This window comes from Cynocephalus volans, chromosome 15 (genome assembly GCF_027409185.1).
Source record: "Cynocephalus volans isolate mCynVol1 chromosome 15, mCynVol1.pri, whole genome shotgun sequence".
Lineage (NCBI taxonomy): Eukaryota > Metazoa > Chordata > Mammalia > Dermoptera > Cynocephalidae > Cynocephalus > Cynocephalus volans.
This window is the reverse complement of record NC_084474.1, coordinates 42,752,132-42,773,887: the sequence shown is the minus strand read 5'-3', so window position 1 is coordinate 42,773,887 and position 21,756 is coordinate 42,752,132. Positions and strand designations below refer to the sequence as shown.

The 21,756-nt window shown below is 34.6% G+C and overlaps 1 protein-coding gene across 1 annotated transcript in view; it reads right to left on the bottom strand.

The window, feature by feature from the left end:
• The window catches only part of CNBD1 (cyclic nucleotide binding domain containing 1), a 493,815-nt gene that overhangs the window by 388,904 nt on the left and 83,155 nt on the right, over window positions 1-21,756 (bottom strand). Inside the window, exon 4 of the mRNA XM_063079257.1 lies at window positions 17,515-17,673. Within this exon, the coding sequence (XP_062935327.1) occupies window positions 17,515-17,673 (159 nt within the window). The remainder of the gene's footprint in view (window positions 1-17,514; window positions 17,674-21,756) is intronic.

Below are 21,756 nucleotides of genomic sequence, written 5' to 3'. Positions count from 1 at the left end.
AAGATGCCAAAAACATGCAATGTGGAATGGACAGTCCCTTCAATAAATGGTGTTAGGAAAATTGGCTATCCACATGCATAAAAATGTGAGGATATGGAGAATAAGGAACACTTGTACACTGTTGGTGGGAATGCAAATTAGTGGAGTCATTTTGGAAAACTGTACGGAGGTTCTCCAAAAAACTAAAAATAGTATTACCAAATAATCCTGCAACCACTTCTAGGTATATATTCAAAGGAATTGAAATCAGTATGTTGAAAAGATGTCTACACTACCATGTTCACCACAGTATTACACATCAAGATGTAAGAACAACTGAAGTACCCATCAATGAATAAACAGATTTTTTTAAATGTGGTATATATGCACAATAAAATACTATTTTGCCTTTAAAAACAGGGAAACTTTGTCATTTGCAACAACATAAATGAATCTGAATCTCGACTACATTATGCTAAGGTGAAATAAGCCAGGCACAGAAAGACAAATACTGCATGATCTCAACTACATGTGAAATATAACAAAGTCAAATTCATAGAAGTCGAGAAGGGAACAGTGGTTTCTGGAGGCTGAAGGGAGGAGGAGGTGTGTGGTGGAGGAGGTGGAAAGGAGAGAGGTTGGTCAAATTGTACAAAATTTTAGTTATGTAAGAGGAATAAGTTTTAGTGATCTATTAGACAGTAAGGTGACTATAGTTAGTAATAATGTACTGCATATTTCAAAATTGCTAAGAAAGTAGATTTTAAATTTTTTCACCACAAAGAAATAGTAAGTATGTGAGGGATGGATATGTTAATTAGCCTGATTTGATTATTTCACAATGTATTCATGTATTAAAATATCACATTGTACCCCATAAAAATATACAATAATTATTTGTCAATTAAAAATAAAATAATTTTTGCTTAAAAAAAATCAAAAAAGAAAAGAGGCCATATACACTAATGTAATTTGAACACAGAATATTTTCATTTTATCTGTGCCAAAGAGAGTTTTACACAGAAAGTTTTTTTCTTCAACTTATTTAGCCCTTCCTTTAATGGATTTTCAGTTTTTGCATTTTAAGATGGGAATAAATTTATTTTAAGGTGGTCTACGTAATTTTTTAAAACTCCCCTATACGATAAGTAAAAAGATATGGACAAAACATAATGCATGTGGATTTTAAATAATAAGAAGAATACAACAAAATAGAACAATAAAAATAAACTGAACACCAATATATTTATTACCCAGACTAAAAACAGAACATTTCCAAGACATTAGTCTTGGGGTTTTTTTTAAATATCTTATCATACACATTTATATCCCTGAATAATATTCTGTTTAGTATTACTTGTTTTGGAATTTGATACAAATGGAATAATGCTGTATATTATTAAACACAATTTGCTTCTCACCTTTAACATATTTCTGAAATTCATCAATGATGATATGTATGGATTATTGTCTTAGTCCATTCATTCACTCACCACAATATAGCATTCCATTATGTGGATATGCTACAATTTACATCCAATCTATTATTAATGGTAATTTGGAAGACTTGTTCCATCTATCATGAACAATGCTATTGTGAAAAATTTTGTACGTGCCTTTTGGTACATATATGTGCAATAAATGCTCTGTAGTGCATTCATAAGAGTGAGCTAATTATGGGAATGTTCGGTTATCCTAAGTAATACGGTTTTTCAAAGTGATTATATTGATTTATACTCACAAAATCAATCTTTTATAACCCCTATAGCAGCACATCCTTGCCAGAATTTCCCTTTTTTTTTTTTTCATTTTTTTCAATTTGGCGGGCATGTCCTATTTCATTATAGCTTAAATTTGTATTTGTTGAATATCAAAGATGTCGAATATTCTTATATATGTATTTGTTATTACTATTTCCTCTTCTATAAAATAAAAGTCTAATCATAGTTATGAATTTGTATTTTTATAGTTACCAGACAAAAAAATAATCTTCCCTTTTAATTATTTGTGGTACATTTTGAATTGTAAAAAATCCCCCTAGAAGATTGAATCCTTATTTTTGCAATAGTCAATAAATATTTATTAATGCTCTACTCCATTCTAGGTGAACTCCAGAGAGGAAATCAAAATTCCATGGTATCAGATCATTATCACATATCAGCAGATTACTGCTTCTAAAATAAATGCAACAATTCAAGTTTCCTCGACCCCTTTCCCCACCTGCTTCAGTTCTACTGGGAAAGGAGTCAATGGCTCTCTCAGACTGCTCAAACTGTTAATCCCTGTCTGGTTTAAGCTGGATGGGATTCCACCTAGTATTACAAAAACAAAATGTCAACTCAGTAAGGAAAACGTGTCAGAGCAGTGAAAACTCATAAGACCTATTTTCACTCTAAACATAACTTCTGAATCACTGTAGCTTGCACATTTCAGAATATTTCAATTCAAACATAGAATGTCTGAATTAACTCCTAATAGTAATAGCTGAATTAATTTATTATGTAAGTATTTCTTCAGTACCTACTGTATACCAGGAATTATATGCCAGGCATGGAATAAAGAATGATGATGAGACAAGGCCCCACTTTTTATAGAGAGTCCAATTTTGGAACAAGAGTGTGACATTTGACATGCAAACAAAATAAGCTATTCTGGTTTTACTAAGAGAAAAGTCTATATAAGAGTCTACACGTGGAAGCTAAAAAAAAAAAAACGAAACAAAACTGTGTTATTGGAAAAGGCTTCATGGAGAACATTGAAAAGTAGATAGCAAGATACATGTTCAGAGCAGAAAGAAGAGCATTAGTACAGGCATGTGAAACAGCAGCCCAGTCATAGAACTGCCCAATCACAGATGATTTGACATGGCTGGGGGTTAGGATTCAATACAGAATAGGAAGTAACCAAACAGCAAGGATCTGATATAGTGCTCTAGGAAGTTTGGAAATGTTGTATATACTTACATATAATCACAGGTACATTTCGTCAAAAAGGAAAAAGATTATACCCTCAGAAGGGATCATTGAGAGGACTTTAATAAAGGGACCATTTACAAAAGTAAGCAGGGTTGAGGGAAGCCAACATGGGGGTGAATGACAGTAGTTGCAATTAAGGTCAAGAGACAGCAGGAAGTAATTGCCATCGCAGGCATGAAGGTACAAGGGAAAGAATGGGTCATTCATATCCTCAGAGGGCTATAGTTGTAGAAGAGAGGCTACTACGGCATTTGGGAAAAAGATAAAGCCAACCTTGTTTAAGAGGCAAGAAGGAAGTCAAGGAAATGATAATTCAGACCTCACTCTTCTTCCACCCCTTGATATGCTCAAGTGTCTCCCATTGTACTAAACCCCACTGGAAACTAGATAGACAGGAAGTACAGCTGATGCAGTTTTAAAAGTTACCCTGTTGGGGCATACAGCAGAATGAAAAAGGGTAAAGTCGTGTGTGTGTGTGCATGTGTGTGAGTGCACACACACATGTGTATCTCATCTACTATTTGCACAACTCTGTACATTTATGTACTTTATGAACTATCTAAGTTTCATAAAAATCCTGAGGACTAGATATATGGTATTTATCATCTTCTCAAAAGTGAAGAAAATCAGGTTAGAGAAATTATTCATAATCACTTATCTATAATGTTGCAATCTGGGTTTTTGACTCAAGACATTTTGACAAGAATGATTCTACTCTAACATATTTTTCTTCCTTTAAACCAAGAGCCAACACCACACAGTATGGTAAATCACAAGAGTGTGTTATTAAAACAAAACACATGAAAACGCTGCTCACTATCACCACATTTATTTAACACTATTTTTAATGTTCTACTTAATGTTTTAAGATGATAAATAAAAATAAAATGTTATCTATTTGAAAGGAGATAAAATTATCATTATTCCCAGATTGCATTAGGGCTACTTAAAAATAATTTTTAAAAATCAATTGAAATATACTAAAATTACTGTGTTTGGTAAGGCAACCAGTTACAAATGTACACAGACCTTGTTAAGTAGCTTACACATATACTAACAATGCTTAGTTAGAAAATATAATGAGAAAATAATTCTATTCATAATATCCACAAAAAGATATAAAACCTAGGGAATTATCTCAAACTATAAAACCAAACGAAACTCTACTAAGGATCACTAAAGAAAACTAAAGTAAATGCAAAATATACACCATGTTCCTGAATGAGAAATTTACTATTTTATATATTATAAAAACTTCCAAAATAATAAGGAATTGTCTTACCAAATATGAGAGCACACCATAAAGCTAAAATTATTTTTAAATCAATATGAAATTGGCATGAATAGACAAATTTTAATAAAACAGAACGGTTAACCAATGTACAAAAGTTTTAAATGTGATAAAAAAATATCATAAATCAATAATTGTGATTAAAACATCTAAGGGCATAACAGATTGTATGAAGATTTTTGGCAAAAAACTGTGCTCTTTAATGAACAGTCTATTGGAAGTTTTTAGAGATAATAACTGCATCACTGAAATTAAGAACTCTGTGAATGAAATTAACACGACAGACAAGGCCCAGATAAAAAGGGAATTGGTGAACAGGACAGCAGAACGAAGGGAAATACACAAACATAAACATGATGAGGCAAAATGATGGCAAACAGAAGGAAAGGAACATGTGTAAGATACAATGAGAAGTGCTAAGTGGAATTCTAGAAGGGAAGAAGAAAAATAGTTCATCAGAAGAAATATTTGATGAATTAAAGATCAAGAATTTTCCGAAAATGACTAAAGACATCAACCCTGAGCTTCAAAAAGAACTATAAATAAAAAGATGGTAAAAAAAAGAAAAAAAGAAAATTCTAGACACATCATAATAAAACTTTAGAAACCAAAGACAAACAGAAAATCTTAAAAGCAGCTAGGTTAAAAAAAAAAAGTAGTGGTAATACTTACAAAGGAGTAACACAATAAGACTGATAGCTGAGTCTACAGTTGAAACAAAGCCATAGAGTTGCAAAAGAAAATAACTGCTGGCAGGAGACACATATTGACAGGAGCATCTGTGGGAGAGCATAGGAGACTGGTGTGAACCCTATAGAGCATGAAAGCCCAGGATGGCAGCATAGAAGAGAGAGACACAGGGCTTAGAAAACACATCTCTGACACTGGGATTGGTGCAGGAGAAATTTTCCCTTGACATGAAAAAGTAGGCAGGGGCACAACGCCAACTGTCATTCTCAACACAGAGGCCTGCAATTCTTTTTGCAGAAGGAATCTGCAGCCCATGCAAGCCCAGAGCCAAGGGTGGAGAGCAGCCTAGAATATACACGTGACCTAGAACAGGAGCACAAATGGTGAATTCCCCACCTCCTACTCTCATGACCCAAGCCAATGCAGGACAGCACCATCTTGAAACTAAACCTGATTGATGCAGGAGTGCACCCTGCCATGGGACCAGTAGCCACTACACTTCCCCAGCCTTAATTTTCTGACCTCTTGCCAGCACACTCACAAGAGAAGCTACAAAACCCTTATCCTGGGGGCTTGAAGCCTGTGCTCACAGCAGCTATGACTAGTCCTATACTCTGGGAAGCCAACCTTAGACCTACTGAACTTATGCACCTGCGTGTCCCTGGATAGAGACCAGACAGACAGACACACCTCAGGTGGACCACCCACCAGGACTCCCCATATCCGCTATCTCTGCCAGCTGACTGAGTTCTGTGTGCCTGAGCCCCCAACCTGGTAAAACAGCTCACAGTTCTCTGCCCTAACAAATACTTCCTCAGGCCGGGAAAAATAAAGGGCATCTGTGCCCTTCCAGAGAAGTGACCAACCAGTTAGATCTTGAAGAGCTCAGTGGCCTTGCCAGAAGTCTTAGAAGAGGCTAGACAAGACCCCTCACTGCAGGTTTGCCAAGCAGCCTTGCCAACAGGCCAAGAAAGCCTGGATGGATCCCCTCATGCTAGACCTCCCTTCCAGACCCACCCACCATAAAAGAAGAGTTCAGCATATCCACTTTTGGATGTCCAGCTCCTGAGCCACCAAGGGAAGCATGACCTCACATTTGGCCCAAGAAGTGGCACAGTAGAAGGGCCACTGTCAGACCTGTACTCAGCTAGCGGAGCCAAAGTGCACCCACACCTCAGAGAAACAGATCAGCTATCATGCCCCTGGAAGACCCAACCCACAGTCTTTGAGCCATCACATATATATGCATCTGAGTAAGAAATAGCTTGGCTGACATGTACCTGGCAGGCCCACCTCCAGTCAGAGTAGCAGCATGATGACCCTGCAACTGGAAAACTAGCCTCTGAGACTCTGACATGCCATACACCCACACTCCTAGCCTTAGAATCAGTCCAGCAACCACAAACCCAGTGAGCCATCTCCTGTGATGACTGACCCACAGGGTGCATGTGCACACCTCAAGCTTGTGAACCAACCTAGCGATGTTTCCCACAGTAAAGATGTGCCACCACCACCACAAATCTCCCAAGCACAGGTTGTTGAGTCACTCTCAGACATAGAAAAGTGGATTACAGCTGAAGAATTACACAGCGTCTACTCTACTTCATCCAACCTGAACAAAGCCATTTCACTGTACCCAATTGACACCCTAGGATGCATTTGCAGATGAGAATCTTTCCACACACAACCCACTCGACAAAACTCAAAGAGGTGTCTTTTCCACCAGATGCACAAATATCGCTGCAGGGAAACAAGAAACATAAAAAAACAAGGCAACACGACACCACCAAAGAAACACAATAATGCTCCAATAACTGACCCCAAAGAATAGGAAATTGTTTACTTGCTAGAAAAGGAATTAAATTCATTATCTTAAGGAAAGTGACTGAGATACAAGAAAATACAGAAAAACAATTTAATATCTGAAAGAAGTTCAACAAAGAGATATCATTTAAAAAATCAAATAGAAGTCTTGGAATTGAAGAATTCATTGTATGAAATAAAAAATACATCCAAGAGTCTCAACAACAGACTAGATCAAACAGAAGGAACACCTGACCTATACCTATACAGGAGCAAAGACAAGAATTACATCTGACTTATCCTCAGAAATCATACAAAGAAGGAAAGAAGAGTGAAATATCTAAGATGCTGAGAGTAAAAAACTGACCTAGAATTCAGTACCTTGCAAAATTATCCTTCAAAAGTGAAGGAAAAATAAAGACTTTCTCAGACAGACAAACAAAATATGAGGGGACTTTTTCGTCAGTAGACCTTCCTTGTTAGAAATGTTGGAAGAACTACTTCAGGGAAAAGGCAAATCACATTTGGTCAGAAACTCTGATCTACATAAAAAAAAAGAAAGCGCATCAGAGAATGAATAGGTGAAGATAAAATTAAAATTTTTATTTTTCTTATTCTTAATTGGTCTAACAGATAAAAGTTTGTTCAAAATAATTTTAAAAGTACTTAATTGTGTGTGTGTGTATGCCTATGTATGTTTATGTGTAAGTGGAATGAATGAAAGCAATAATCCAAGCAATGGAAGGGAAGAATGAGTAATATTTTGTTATTATAAAGTACTTGTTGCCATGATCCATCCTGCTATAAGGAACAGCATGGGAGCCTGAGTGGTACCCCTCATTCTGCAGGCTACAAGGAGGTCCCATGTGTGTGGCACAGCTCTGTGGAATTTCTTGTTTGTTCACCTTTGGTTGCTTCACAAGGCTTCCCAGAATTAAACAGCCTAACCTTTTGGCTTAGTATGGCTTTGGGAAATTCCCTAGAATTTCTCAAAGGACATGTTAAAATACATCAAAATTAACTCGTTTATTTAAAGGGCATTGTTGGTCCTAAAGGTGTTTTTGATGCATGTTCCCGGTATGGGTTGGCTCAATTTAATTTTGTTATTAATCTTTTAAGTTAGTGATGTATGCATGGACCCATTGTGGCTGTGGTCATACTCTTGTATATGTGGAATGAAGTTATTATGTTGGATTTTTATACACATCCCCCAGGGAGGTGGTGGGTCCAAGTACTGTGGTGTTTACAATTATTTGATCATTAACCAGTTACGGATTTCTTTATTTTCCCCATTCCCATAGTTTCACTTGACTTACCAAGAATATGTTGTTTCCCTAGTAATAATAAGAATGATATAGTGTGTTTTTATTAGTTTTAATAGGATCATTTAACTTTTCACTTTGTCCCCTGTGCTGTTCCCGGAATCTATTGGTAGGGAAATAAAAGGTATAAACATTGTGATTTTGAATATAAATTAAAATGATCAATATAGAGTATAAGCAATATTAAATTGTTAACCATAACTAATCAATGTTATTAAAATCAAGTATAATAAGTATAAGTAAGATTTTAAAAGGGTTAAATTATAAGTTAAGAAGGTTAAGAATTATAGTTTAAACTAAATGTCTGACCCTCTTTAAAGTGAAGCATGCTGCTATTGTATAGTTTCCTGGCCATGAGCCACAGGCTTTGGGGTGAACTATTGATGCATGAGTAGATGTTTTTGTCACTGCATGAGTGCCTTGGAACGTTTTGACCTTTCCTTTTCAATAGAAACAAAATAAAAAATGTTTTGATTTAAAGATTAATCAATGTGTATAAGATTAGGTAAAAACATATAAATAAAGCAAGATTTTTGTGGTTGTTGTCCACACTTGCACTAGACACTTGTGGTCTGCCTTTTTCTTTTTCCTCATCCTATCCACACCACGTATTCAGGTCCAACAAATTCTGTGGAGCTGGTCTCTGGCAACTTGTACTACTCATGAAGTGGTATGGTGTTATTCAAAAGTGAACTCGGATTAGTTGTAAGTGTATATTGTGAAATCCAGTCACTTAAAAAGGTAAAAATGAAGTGTAATTTATATGCTAAGAAAGGAGAGAAAATGAAATCATATAAAATGCTCAGTTAAAACCACAAAAGGCAGAAAAAATGTGGAAGACAAAAATGGGAAGAACAAAGATAACAAATAGAAAATAGTAACAAATATGGTAGATCTTAAGCCAAATACACCAATAATTAGTTTAAACATCAATGGTCTAAATATACCCATTAAAAAAGATAGAGTGGATCAAAAATACAAGACCCAACTACACATTATTTACAAGAAACCTACTTTAAATAGAAAGACACACATACATTAAAAGCAAAGGAATGGAGAAAGATATACCATACTAACACTAATCAAAAAAAAAGTGAAGTGGTATATTAATTTTAGACAGAGCAGACTTGAAAGGAAAGTTATCAGGGATAAGGTAGAGCATTACAAAATGTTAAATTGTTCAATACTCCAAGAAGACAAAACAATCCTTAATGTATATGCACCTAACAACAGAGTGAGTAATCAAAATACGTGAGGCAAAGACTGTTAAAACCACAAGGAGAAACAGATGAATCCATTATTACATTTAGAGAATTCAACACTCCTCCACTGGAAATGGACAAATCCATCAGGCAGAAAATCAGTGAAGACATAGGTGAACTCAACAGCACCATCATCAACTGAATGTAATTGATATCTATAGACTCCTCATCCAACAACAGCAGATTACACCTTTCTCTAAAGCTCCCCAAGAGAGACAATATTCTGGATCATAAACAAGTGAAGTACCAAGCAGGCTATTATTTTCAGAAATTCACAAGCTGATATTTTAAATTTATATGAAAATACAAAGGAATAAAAATAACCCAAAATTATTTTGATAAAAAAAAGAACAAAGGGGGACAATTTACACTGCCTGATTTCAGAGGTATTATGAAGATACAGTAATCAAGACAGTGTGGTATCAGAATAAGATAGATATATACATGAATAGAACAAAATAAAGATTCCAGAAGTAGACCCATGCATATATGCACAAATAATTTTTACCAAAGTTACAAAGGCAGTACAGTACAGAAAGAGTATTCTTTTCAATAAATGTGCTGGAACAATTGGATATCAGTGTTGGGGAAAAAAAACTTCTAATCATATCTTACACCATGTGCAAAAATTAATTCAAAATGTATCATAGGCTTAAATGCAAAACCTAAAACTATAAAATTGGTAAAACAGGATGTATAAAAACCTTTGAGATTTTTAGTTAGGCAGATATTTCCTATGTACAATATCAAAAGCAATTAATAAAATTAACAATAAATAAAAGAAAAATTAATAAATTGAACTTTAAATGTTTCTGCTTTTTGAAACTTTCTGTTAAGAGAATGAAAAGATAAGCCAAAGACTGGGAAAAATTTTTCCAAAGTATTTATTGGATAAGAGACTTATATTCATAATGTATAAAGAATCCTCAAAACTCAGTAATAAGAAAGCAAAAGTCCAAGTTAAAAATGAGGGGTTGGCCAGTTGTCTCAGCTGGTTAGAGTATGATTTTATAACACCAAGGTCAGGGGTTTAGATCCCCCTGACTTCCAGCCACCAAAAAAAGTTCAAACAAACGAACAAAATAAAAACAACCAAAAATAACACTAAAAATGAGCAAGGTCACAAATATTTCACCAAAGAATATATATCAATGGCAAGTAAATACACAAAAATATGTCCAACAACATTAGTCACTAGGAAAATGTAAATTAAAATTACGATGTAGTACTACACACCTATTAGAATGACTAAAATTAAAAAGAATGGCCAACAGATTTTGCAAGAATGTAGAGGTACTTGAATTCTCATACTGGTGAGACTACCAAGTGGCACAACCATCTGAGACAATAATTCGGCAGTTTCTTAAAAAGTTCAATATACATCTACCATATAATTAAGCTGTTCCACTTCTAAGTGTTTACTCAAGAGAAATGAGGGCAAGAGCATTTAAACAAATGTTCATGGCAGATCTATTTATAAGGGCCACAAATGTCATCAGCAGATTCATAGATAAACTGTGGTATATCCATACAATGGATTACTATTCAGAAGAGACAAAAAATGAACTATTGATACACAAAACAACATGATGAAGCTCCAAATAATTATGCTGAGTGACAGAAGCCAGACTAAAAAAAATAATTTATTATTTCATTTATACAAAATTCCAAAAAATATAAAATAAACTATAGTGACAGAAAGCAGATAAGTGATTGACTGGGATGGGGGTGGGGTACAAGGATGAACAAGAGAAAAGGATTACAAAGATGCATAAAGAAACTTTTAGGAGCAATGGATGTTTATTTTCTTAATTTTGGTGATGGTTTCACTGGTGTATACATGTGTCAAAACTTATCAAATTTAGCATTTTAAAATAGACTCACACTCTGCTAAAAACAAGCAAATCTTCCCAAGATTTTCTAGATATGATAACTTGAGCCTATATTTGATTTTCTAGGTCTCCCCAAAATGGTTTTTCATACCATGAGATAACAATTCCTAGAATACAAAAGCATTCTGTTCATATGTATAAAGTACAATTGCATGTATGTGAAATCTAAGACATCTTGATAAAGTTAGGACTAATTTTCAAGATGACTTTAGTAGTCTGTAAGAATAAACAATTGCATTAGATAGGCAACTAACATTTTGTAGAGTCTGGCATTAAATTTTTTATTAAAATTATGCACTTTGTGATAATTTCAACAGTCAATTGTTACATGAAATATTTCTTAAAGATTTTGTGTTCCATTGTGTCATTAAATCTGTAATACAATGCATGATAAAAACTCCCAATAAAGTCATAACATTCTGATGTCTTAGTGCATGCACGTACTTTCTATCATGCTTATAAATCTAATATAATAAGAAAGAACTTCTACCAAATACTTAGTAAAATATTTCTATGGAAAAAAATATTCTAACTTAAAATGCAAAAATAAGTCACCCAAAACAAGAAGTCTTAGCTTTAACATTCACATCTGTGTGGAAATAATATATTTATGTAGTAAAAAAAAAATAATTTTTATAAGAAATATTATAATAGAAGATGTTTGCTTATTTCCAAACACTGGAACACAAAGGTATAAAGATAGAATTTTTTAAAATACTGGTTAGTTTGTGACCAAACAGTAGTTTTGTAAACTGCAGTGTGAAAATATCACTGGCAACTTTGTAAACTAAAGCAAACACATGATAAATAAGTAACAGCCATTATGTATTCATAAATTGTAAGAGAAATTTGCAATTTTTTTGCAGGAAGAAAAAATGGGACACGTTGTTATTCTGAGACACTAGGAACCCAAGTATAATTTAACTATGGCAAATATATAGCAAAATCCTTTGTAAAAAAACCGATTGAGGTATGTAAGATTCTTTGAGAAAGGAGAGATTGACATTTGCACAAGGCCTAAGATGGACCAAGGAATATGTATGGGGGCTTTACATTTATAACTTTGTTTAGGCTTCACAACAATAATGACCCTGTAAGGTTAATAACTGTGAATTGGGTATCATGAGGTACCCAAGATTTGGCCAAGATCTTACAACTAATGATTGGAGGAGTCCAGTTCAGAGCACAATTCTTTCTGATTTCACAGGCATCCCAAATGTTACTTTGATTCTCACTGCAATAGACAGACCCAGATTCAGTGCTATTCTCCTCTACCATATTAATCTACTGTCAGTGAGCTTTTAATTTCTGTCCTTTGTTAACTCATCTCCTTAACACAAATAATTCTCTAACTTTAGTACCCATTATTACACCATAAAGGATCACTATTTCTGTCAGAAATCTAAATTACTTTCAATATTCACACCATTCTTTTTTTGTCATTGTTCCTTTTAGCTTCAAATAGACTTTATTTTCTGAGAAGAAACCCCTCACCCTGTTTCAGTGCAGTTTTCCTCTAAAACACTGTATATTATTAGCAGAACTGATAGCCCCACAAAGTGTTTTTCTCTGATCAGCATATAGTCTTAAATATAGTTTGAGACTTCATCTTATTTGCCATTTCACCAGAGACAAGAGTGTGAAAACCACATTGCATTTGGATTTTACACAGCCTAAATCTAAAAGGCAAAAATTCTGATGTTCTTCCAGGGAGCAGTTCCTCTGAGTCATTCCTGGGAAGTGGCTTTGCATCACTGCTCCACTGAAACATAATGATCTTCAGACACCTCATGCCCTCAAAGGAAACATCGTTAATTGGAGGAAGTAGAAGAAAAAACAATTGGGCCAAGTTTTCTCCGAGGATCTTAAACAGCTTTTCACAGCTCATTTAGAAGTTTCTCTCTCTTCCTACCCTTTCCACAACCCCCACACAGACACACATATGTCACTTTTTCCCTTCAGAAATTAGTCATTTATTAAAAAAAACAATTATTTTTACCAAAGCATTTTATAACTGCATTTTAAAAGCTGGTTTTGTTAGAGGCAATGCAATCAAATACAAACATGTGAGAGCATTACATGATGTGCCCAGCATTCTCCATAATGTCAGTGGTCAGACTCAGCAAAGAATCTGATTTTCTTCCAGAACAATCAATTCAACCCTGCTCATGTCTTTAAAAAAAGAAATAAAATCAAATTCTACATTTCAAATCAAACTCCCTAACAGAATTCAGGCCACAGTCATTTCTCACCTAGACCAATTTCACAGCCTCCTGACAGGTCACCCTGTATCTCTTACTGGGACCCACAGTTGACCATCCACTCATGACCCTTTGCCACATAAATCATAACATGTCAATCACACCAAGATTAAAGTCTTTCCATGACCTTAACTGACGGTCTAGTCCCGGGTTACTTCTGAAGCCTCCTGTTGACCAACTTTCCCTTTGACTTACGCACTTTCACAACAATGGCCTCTTTGCCAGTTGCTGTGGTTTCGTTTTTTGTTTTTTCCTATTTGAAAATTATGTTGCCATCTTGGGCTCTTGCACTTGTGCTTCCTCTGCTGGGAACGCACTTCCCCAAGACTGGCTCTCTCTCACATTTCATAAAATTATTTGATCGGTGTCACCTTTCAGAGAAGACTTCTCCTATCATTCGCATCATGCTCTAGCCCCTTATTCTGCATTAATTTTTCCTCATAACATTTGTCACTAACTGACATCATAAATTCGTGTTTATTATCTCTCTCTTACATTAGAATGTAAGCTCCATGAGGGCAAGTACATTGTGTATTCCTGTAGTCCCAATACCAAATATATTGCTGGAAACAGAGGAGTTTAGAAGTATATGTTGGACTCATTAATCAATGGATGACAAATAAAATCAGTCAGAGTTATTTAGAAATTAAAATTCCAAGTCATGTTTCAGTTCATGGATTTAATATTGTTTCCTCATGATCCTTTCCCCCCCCTTCTGAAATACTTTCTCTTTTGAAATGCTACTTCTTTGTCAATTGCATGTAAATTCAATGAAACCACCCATTAAAGTATACTGCCTGCCCCCTCAGGATTTATTCAAGGAGTGGGTACAAAAGCAAACTACAACAATCTGACTCCCCATCCGGAAATTAAGATTTGAGTCTAATAACTCCCAATCAGAAATAATTATAGTTGATTGATTCCAATGTTGTAACTTGAAGAGACTTAGTTGCCTTAGAGCTCCTATCATCTCCAGCATCTAGTTGCCATTCTTCCACTTTGAGAGCTACTTAATATTCTTTCATCGATTCTCCCCTGTCTTGTTTGTTGTTTTTGTTTTAAATAACTATTGTCAATTTTTGTTGCTTACAATCTGAAATCTTAACTAGTACACATGATAAGCATATATTCAATCTGATATGCCTTAAAATACAAAATTTAACAGGGAGGCTCCCAAGTCTCTTTTTCTCTTTATCTCTCCTCTCTTCCTTCCACTGTTTGCCTGCATACATGCACTTCCCAAAATTGCACAGTGCCCTTTAGTTGCTCAAATCCCTCGTCTTTGGGGATACCACCCCAACGACTTTAAGGCCCCTTCCAATGATTTCAGTGTCTTAAAATTGTTTATCCTTCTTCTCATCTAGCACTGTTTAGTCAAAGCTGCTGACTTGAAATAGAAGTTCAGAAGTAACCAAGTACCAGTAATTAATAGTTTCTTAATCTTGCCAAGGATACTTGCATTTTTTTAAAAAAGAAGCTATTGCTATTCAAAATTAATTTCTACTTGTTAAAATTTCAGGCAGGATGACAAAGTGAAGAATTTCAGAATGCAGGGTAGCTACTTTAAACATCTTTTTAAACCACATTACTGAAACAAGCCCATCGATCTGATCATGGTTCAGACAGATGTTAACAATGGGCTACAGTTCTGACAACTTATCCATCAATAAACAGATTTTAGTTGAATTACTTTTGTGCTGTGTACATAAGGCATACAACTCCATTGCAGGTGTGTGTGATTAACCAAGTCATAAAAAGATTGATAATGTTACTAAGAGTGGCTAACAGATACTAAGGGAACCCCCAATCCCTTCTCCTTGAGTGTTGGGGATGGCAGCTGAATCAATGATTTGCTTCTAACCAACAGAATATGGCAAAGGTAATGGGAAAGACAAGCCCTTGATTAGGTTGTATAACACTTCATCTTAGAGGAATGAGAGAGAGAGAGAGAGAGAACCAGAGACTCTCTCTTGCTGGCTTTGAAGATTTAAGCTTACATGCTGTGAGACGGCTTGGGAGAGGGCCACATGGCAAACATCTGTGGTGACTCAAGGACTGAGAGGGGATCCCTGCTGACAGCCAGCAAAATAATGGGGCCTAAGTCCTACAACCATAAGGACCTGAATTCTGCCAACAACCATGTGAGCTTGGAAGAGAATCTCATGCTCCAGAAATGAATGCAGCCTGATGGACACCTTGATGAAGCCTTGTAAGACACCAGTCAGAGGACCAGCTAAACCTTGCCCAGAGAGATAATAAATGTATGTCGTTTTAAACCACTAAGTTTATGATAATTTGTTACACAACAATAAAAAATAAGGAGATGGACGATAAAAAGGTATGTCCTGTAGAACAAACACAGACTGTGGATTTAACACATATGTTATTCTTTTACTTACTAGCTTATCATAGCTACCTCAAAGCACTGATGTGAGGATTAAATTGGAAATTTTATGTATGGAATGTAAGGCTTTGTGTGAATATTAAACATCCCATAAAAGCAAGTTCCATTCTCATTACTCTGTTATTGTAATTCAGTGGCTGTCACAGCCCCGTCCATTGGCAGCAGTGAGATCTGCTCCTGCTTTTCACTTCAGTCCTTTGCTAAGATAGTACTGGGCCTTGTACCCATCTGTAGTCTCTATCCCAATGTCAACATAAATTTACTTCCTGGTATCTTGACACCTTGCCATAGAACCAGGGCTACTTAGGAGTCCCAACTGCTGAGGATCTCTTGCATCTCAGATCAGAACCTTTCTTATCTGGAAACTGCTACCTCATATAGATGGGGAATACCACTGCCATTAAAAATCTTGCAGCCCAGCACAATCTGAAAAAAGCAGTGAGTCATCATGGGTTTCTGGGCACTAAAAATATTTTAATTTTAATCAACATTATGGTTCAATGGAATGAAAGTGGCTGTGGCATCCTATAGGCCCAATAACTTCCAGTGCTTTAGTGATTTTCTAGCAGTTAAAGTAGATTTTTAGCAAATTCACTGAGCGCATTATAGTTAAACTTTCTAATTTTACAGCTTACCAGTTTAACTATACCCTGTATGACAGGTGGTTATGATATCCTTCTCTATAATTCCCTCACACCTGCTTTATTAAAAAGTGACTAATATTTGCTGTTTATTTAGTTATTTATCGTTATTTTAAGTTAAAAGCATCAGAAATCTGAACGTTCTCAAATTTCCTGGAAGCTCTGGTTATATTTTCCCAAATTTGCAATTACAATTTTGAAGAAAAGCATTTGTAGCATAGAATCTTAGTGCATTATTCCTCAAAACATAAATGTCAGATTTTTATTATTCATTCTGTGTTACTGGTCTTTCTTTCAAGGACAATTCTAGTCTTGATTCTTTTACTCTGGATTTTGTTTCTGTTATCATTCTCAATTCTAATATCACATATTCTGTTGGTCCCCTTTCAACTTTAATTTTATTCACAAATCCAATACTATCTCTGGTAAACAGCCTCCTCCACTCAGGTTTTTTGTGTTTTGGTTTTGTTTTGTTTTGCTTTGTTATGTGTGTGTGTGGTTTTTGCGTATTTTTTTTTCCTGCTCAGGTTTAATCCTCTCCTTCTTTTTCTCCTCCTCCAGGAAGTTATGTCCAATTGCAGCACAAAGTGCTCCAGGAAATTAAAGTGAATGTAAGGTAAGTTTATTTAAAGGCTCAGTGACTGAGGAAGACAGTTTAAATTCTGTGAAGAGACTCAAAGTAACCATAAACTAATAAAATCTTAAACATAATTTTGATTTAACATTATCAATAAACAACACATATTTTTCCTGCAACTTAAAATGATGGGCCACAAGTTTAGCAATATATCCATGATATCTATGAAACTGAATTTATAAAGACTGTATTCATGTAGAAACAAAGTCTCCAGTATTTCCACCTCTCCTACTATTATATCTCCCCTACTGTTATATCATAACTAAAGTACACTTATCTGCAAATAACTAACTTTTAAGCAAAAGCTATTCAAAAGAATTCATCAAATAAAAGAAGTAGTATATTAAAAATACTTACAGTTTCTTTAAGATAGCTAGGAATTCTGCTAACTTTTCTTCTAATCCTTTTGATCCATATAAAGTATGGCCACCATGTGCTTTTTTAATATGGACAGCTATATTGTGAGAATCATCAGGCTGCTGGTATTGACTTTCTTCTGTGCCTTTATTAGGTTTCCTATACAACAAAATATTTTATGCTATTGCATACTACACAAAATCTATTTATAGGAACTTTTACTTTATTGTCAAGAGTAGAGATGCACTATTCTGAGATAATTTGGCATTTTAATTACATATTCCTTTTCAGTACCTTAGAATTTTTTCAATCATCAGTAGTGTAGTTATACATGTTACTCTGCTAAGTCTAGAAATTAGCATATATAAAATATTTTCAATGTACAGAATTGGATTCTATGTATTATAACTCTCCTAAGCAATTGCAACACCTTTCATAACATATAAAGTTTGTGTAATTTAGGTTAGTCAATGGCTAACACCCTTCTCATTGCACTCATACACACTTGTTTTTCAGTGATTTTCAGCACTAACGAGATATATTTTTTTTATTTATTTTATTATTATTATTATTATTTTGTCTTTTTTGTAACCAGTAAGGGGATCGCCCAGCACCGCGCTCAACCAGTGAGCGCACCGGCCATTCCTATATAGGATCCGAACCCGTGGCGGGAGCGTCGCTGCGCTCCCAGTGCTGCACTCTCCCGAGTGCGCCACGGGTCGGCCCTATATTTTTTTAACTTTTGTTTTCCACTTGTAAACTATGACTATATTGAAGGTAGCTACCATACCTTATTCTTATGTTATGGTATGTTGTACACTGAGATCCCCCAGAAGTTTATGAATCCATGACCATTTCCCATTCATTTTTCCAACACCAAGTATTTCTATTAAGAAATCAATGAAAACTTAAGGGCAAGGAATCCAACAATTGTTGTCTGTCTTTAAAAAATAAACAGTGAGGGAGATGATAAAAACCCAAATGATCACAGATTAGATCTAGATCATAAACTTTTAATTATATATATAAGAAAATAAAAAGAAATGAACTTAAATATAAGATATTATATGGAACAATATTAACAACAGGCAATTTTCACATCAACATCTAACATTTGTTGAGTCCTTACATGTGCCAACAATTCTGTTAAATATTATATGCACATTATCTCACTAAGTAGACATTATTACATCCAATTTATAAGATAAGAAAGTAGCAGTTTAAAGAGTTTATACAATTTGTCTAAACTCTCCTAGCTAGAGATTTCCAAGACTAAGACAGGAATTCCAGAAATCTCTTGCCTTGGGTGAGCAACTGTGGGGAAGTTCAGCGAGAAGAATACTAAGTCCATGGGGATGCACTCTCCACACTTCCACCACAATGTCTGCCCTGTCTACCTCCAGTGCGTGGACCTCCCCTTCTCCAGAAGGTAAGAACTTTATGCCATTTGCATTTAAGAATCAGGGCAGGGTGGGGAAAACCTTGGTTTTCATTGCAGATTTATCAAATATATATGTATTCCTTTAAAAAATTCATTTTAGTTTTGGATATATTAAATTTTATCAAAATAAATTGATTGCCATGAATTCTGTAACTTGCTTTATTTTGTTGAATTCTTCAACATCATGTCCATGAGATTTAATGACTGTAGTTTATTAATTGTACTGTTATATAAATTTTATTATATGTATGTACCACAAAGGTTTTTTGTTTTTTGAGTGCTTCTTTTTTTCCTTTTCCTAGTCTGTAGAAAACCGTATTTTTGTTTCCAGGTTTGTTTGTTTTTTGTTTATTTGTTTCCTATATACAAACTTGTCTTATACATGTAAGACTTCTCCAGGAGATATGCCCAGGATTGTAATTGTTAAGTGATAATGTATGTGCGTTTTCAATTATACTAGTAATGTCAAATTATTTTCCAAAATGGCTACAACAATTTACACTTTCAGCAAGGTGTACAGTTGCTCTACATTCTCACTGCTACCATGATATTATTAAGTTTTTATTTTGTAAATCTAATTACTGTAAGAGATTAATCAGATTTTTATATATTCATTTGCCAACATTGACTCTTTACAGAAAATTGCTAACTAATTTAATTTCTCAGCAACTATAAAGGAAAAAAGTATTATTTTAAAAGTGCACAATGCTATTAAGATGTTATTTGCCTCTTTTCACTGTGCCAAAATTTAATCATGCAAAAGTAATGATGGGTTAAACTGTTTGTACCTAAGCATGAATCAAGGCAATGACACTGAACTATGTGAGCAGTCAATGAATCCCTCACTTCCACACACCTGCAATTTTAAAAAGCCAGTAAATAGCATTATTAATTTTATTAAATCTCAACCTTTTGACCCTTGAGTACACCTCTTTGTGGTATTCTGTGAGAAAAAATAAAAAGTATAAAGCTTTTGTGCAGAATTTTGAAGTATTTTTTCCCCAAGTGAAAGTGCTTCTCTAACCTGAGTTGCAAGCTTAACTATCTACTTTCTTATTGTGCTCCACATTTTCTTGAAAAAAACAGTTGACAGACAAGCTATGATAACTGACTTGAATGTTTGGATATGTCTTGGATGTTAGGAAGACATTTTCTCAGAATGAATAAAATGAAATGAGTTTGTCACTTCAAAAAGAATACAGGATCTGTTGACAATAATAAAATTCAAACTTTTGTGAAATTTAGAATTTGGGAAGACTTGTGTTCACATCCGTAAGTCTGACAATTTCCTAATACTTAAAGACTTCTCTGATGAGATCAGTGATGATATTAACAAATGTGACATTTTTATATTGTGTAAATAAACATGTCATCATTTAAAAGATATGGATAAATCAGTGAACCAATGTTTTTCACACGGCCAATGTATAATATTGCAGAATGATGCACTGGTAGAAGAGTCATTTGTAGTGTAAACTGTAGTTTTTATAGATAGCAATGTTTTTAAATCAACCATATTCAAGACCAAACAGAAAAAAAAATCCTCAGTAAACTCAGGTGATAGGGATTAACACCACCATCAAGCAAAATAAAATGGAATTTAGTGTACATAACGTTATTCAATCCTCCAATACCATTTTAAAGTAAGTATTATCATCACCATTTCTTAGATGAAGAGACTAAGATTCAAAGTTTGAAGTAATTTTCTTAAGCCACACAACTGTCCAGTTGCAGAGCTGAAATCCAAACCCAGATCTAATTAGTCCAGAAGCCATCAAACACATTGTGCTACATATATTCTGTATTATAGCTCTTGCAAACTTTTTTACCAAGTCCCAAAATCTTTCCTTAATCACCCCCCTTCTCATTTTTTTGGTAAATCCATACAAATTTTACTAGTTAGTAATTAGAGCCAAAGTAATAAACAGACACTTTCTTAAGAAGTTTGCTATAGGATTCTTCCATCACTTTTTTTGGAAACTGAAGTCAGCCTGACTCATAAAAATACAAATTAAATCCAGTTGCTCTAAGTACACTAAGTTAACTCCATCTGTTGAGCTTAGCTTAATTATCACTATCCCAAACAAGGGAAATAACTATGGGTAAATTCCTACCCTCAGGATTAAGTTGGCAAATTGCAGGTTCTGTCCTGTGCTAAGTTAGAAATTGACTTTGTCCCACCCATTGCCAAACATATCTAAAGTCAAAATTGAGGAGTCCAAGACAAGTTCCATTATAAACTCTTGACAGTCAACACTGAAATCCTGTCATATCTTATAATATGAGAAAGAATATTTTAAGGCTCGACAGAGGTAAGAAATTGTTCCCTCATTTTTGCTAAATTAATGTCTATGCCAAACTCAAGGTCTTCTCTTCTCATTTCCAAAAAGCAATAGAAAAATGTGCAGTTAAAAATGAACAGTTGGACTTGCATGTATGCTTCAGGCTAAAGCAGCAATATGTTTTCTAGAACACATGACAAACTATACAAACATGCCAGAAAATCAGATTGTTCAGAGAGGATTATTACACAGATTTACCTCCTGAGAATAAATTAAAGTTGAAAAAGGTGAGATAAAATAATTTGGGACACCATAAACAATCCTTAATATATCTACATGTTAATATGTATTTATAAAATAGTAATTAAATACTATAAATAGTAATTAAATACTTTGCATATAACCCAAATTTCTTCTATTCACAATTCAGTTCAAGAAACATTTGCTGAACTCCTAACCCAGGCAAAGAAGTGTTCATTGTCTTCACTATCTCAGCTCCCGGATATGAGTCATTTCCAT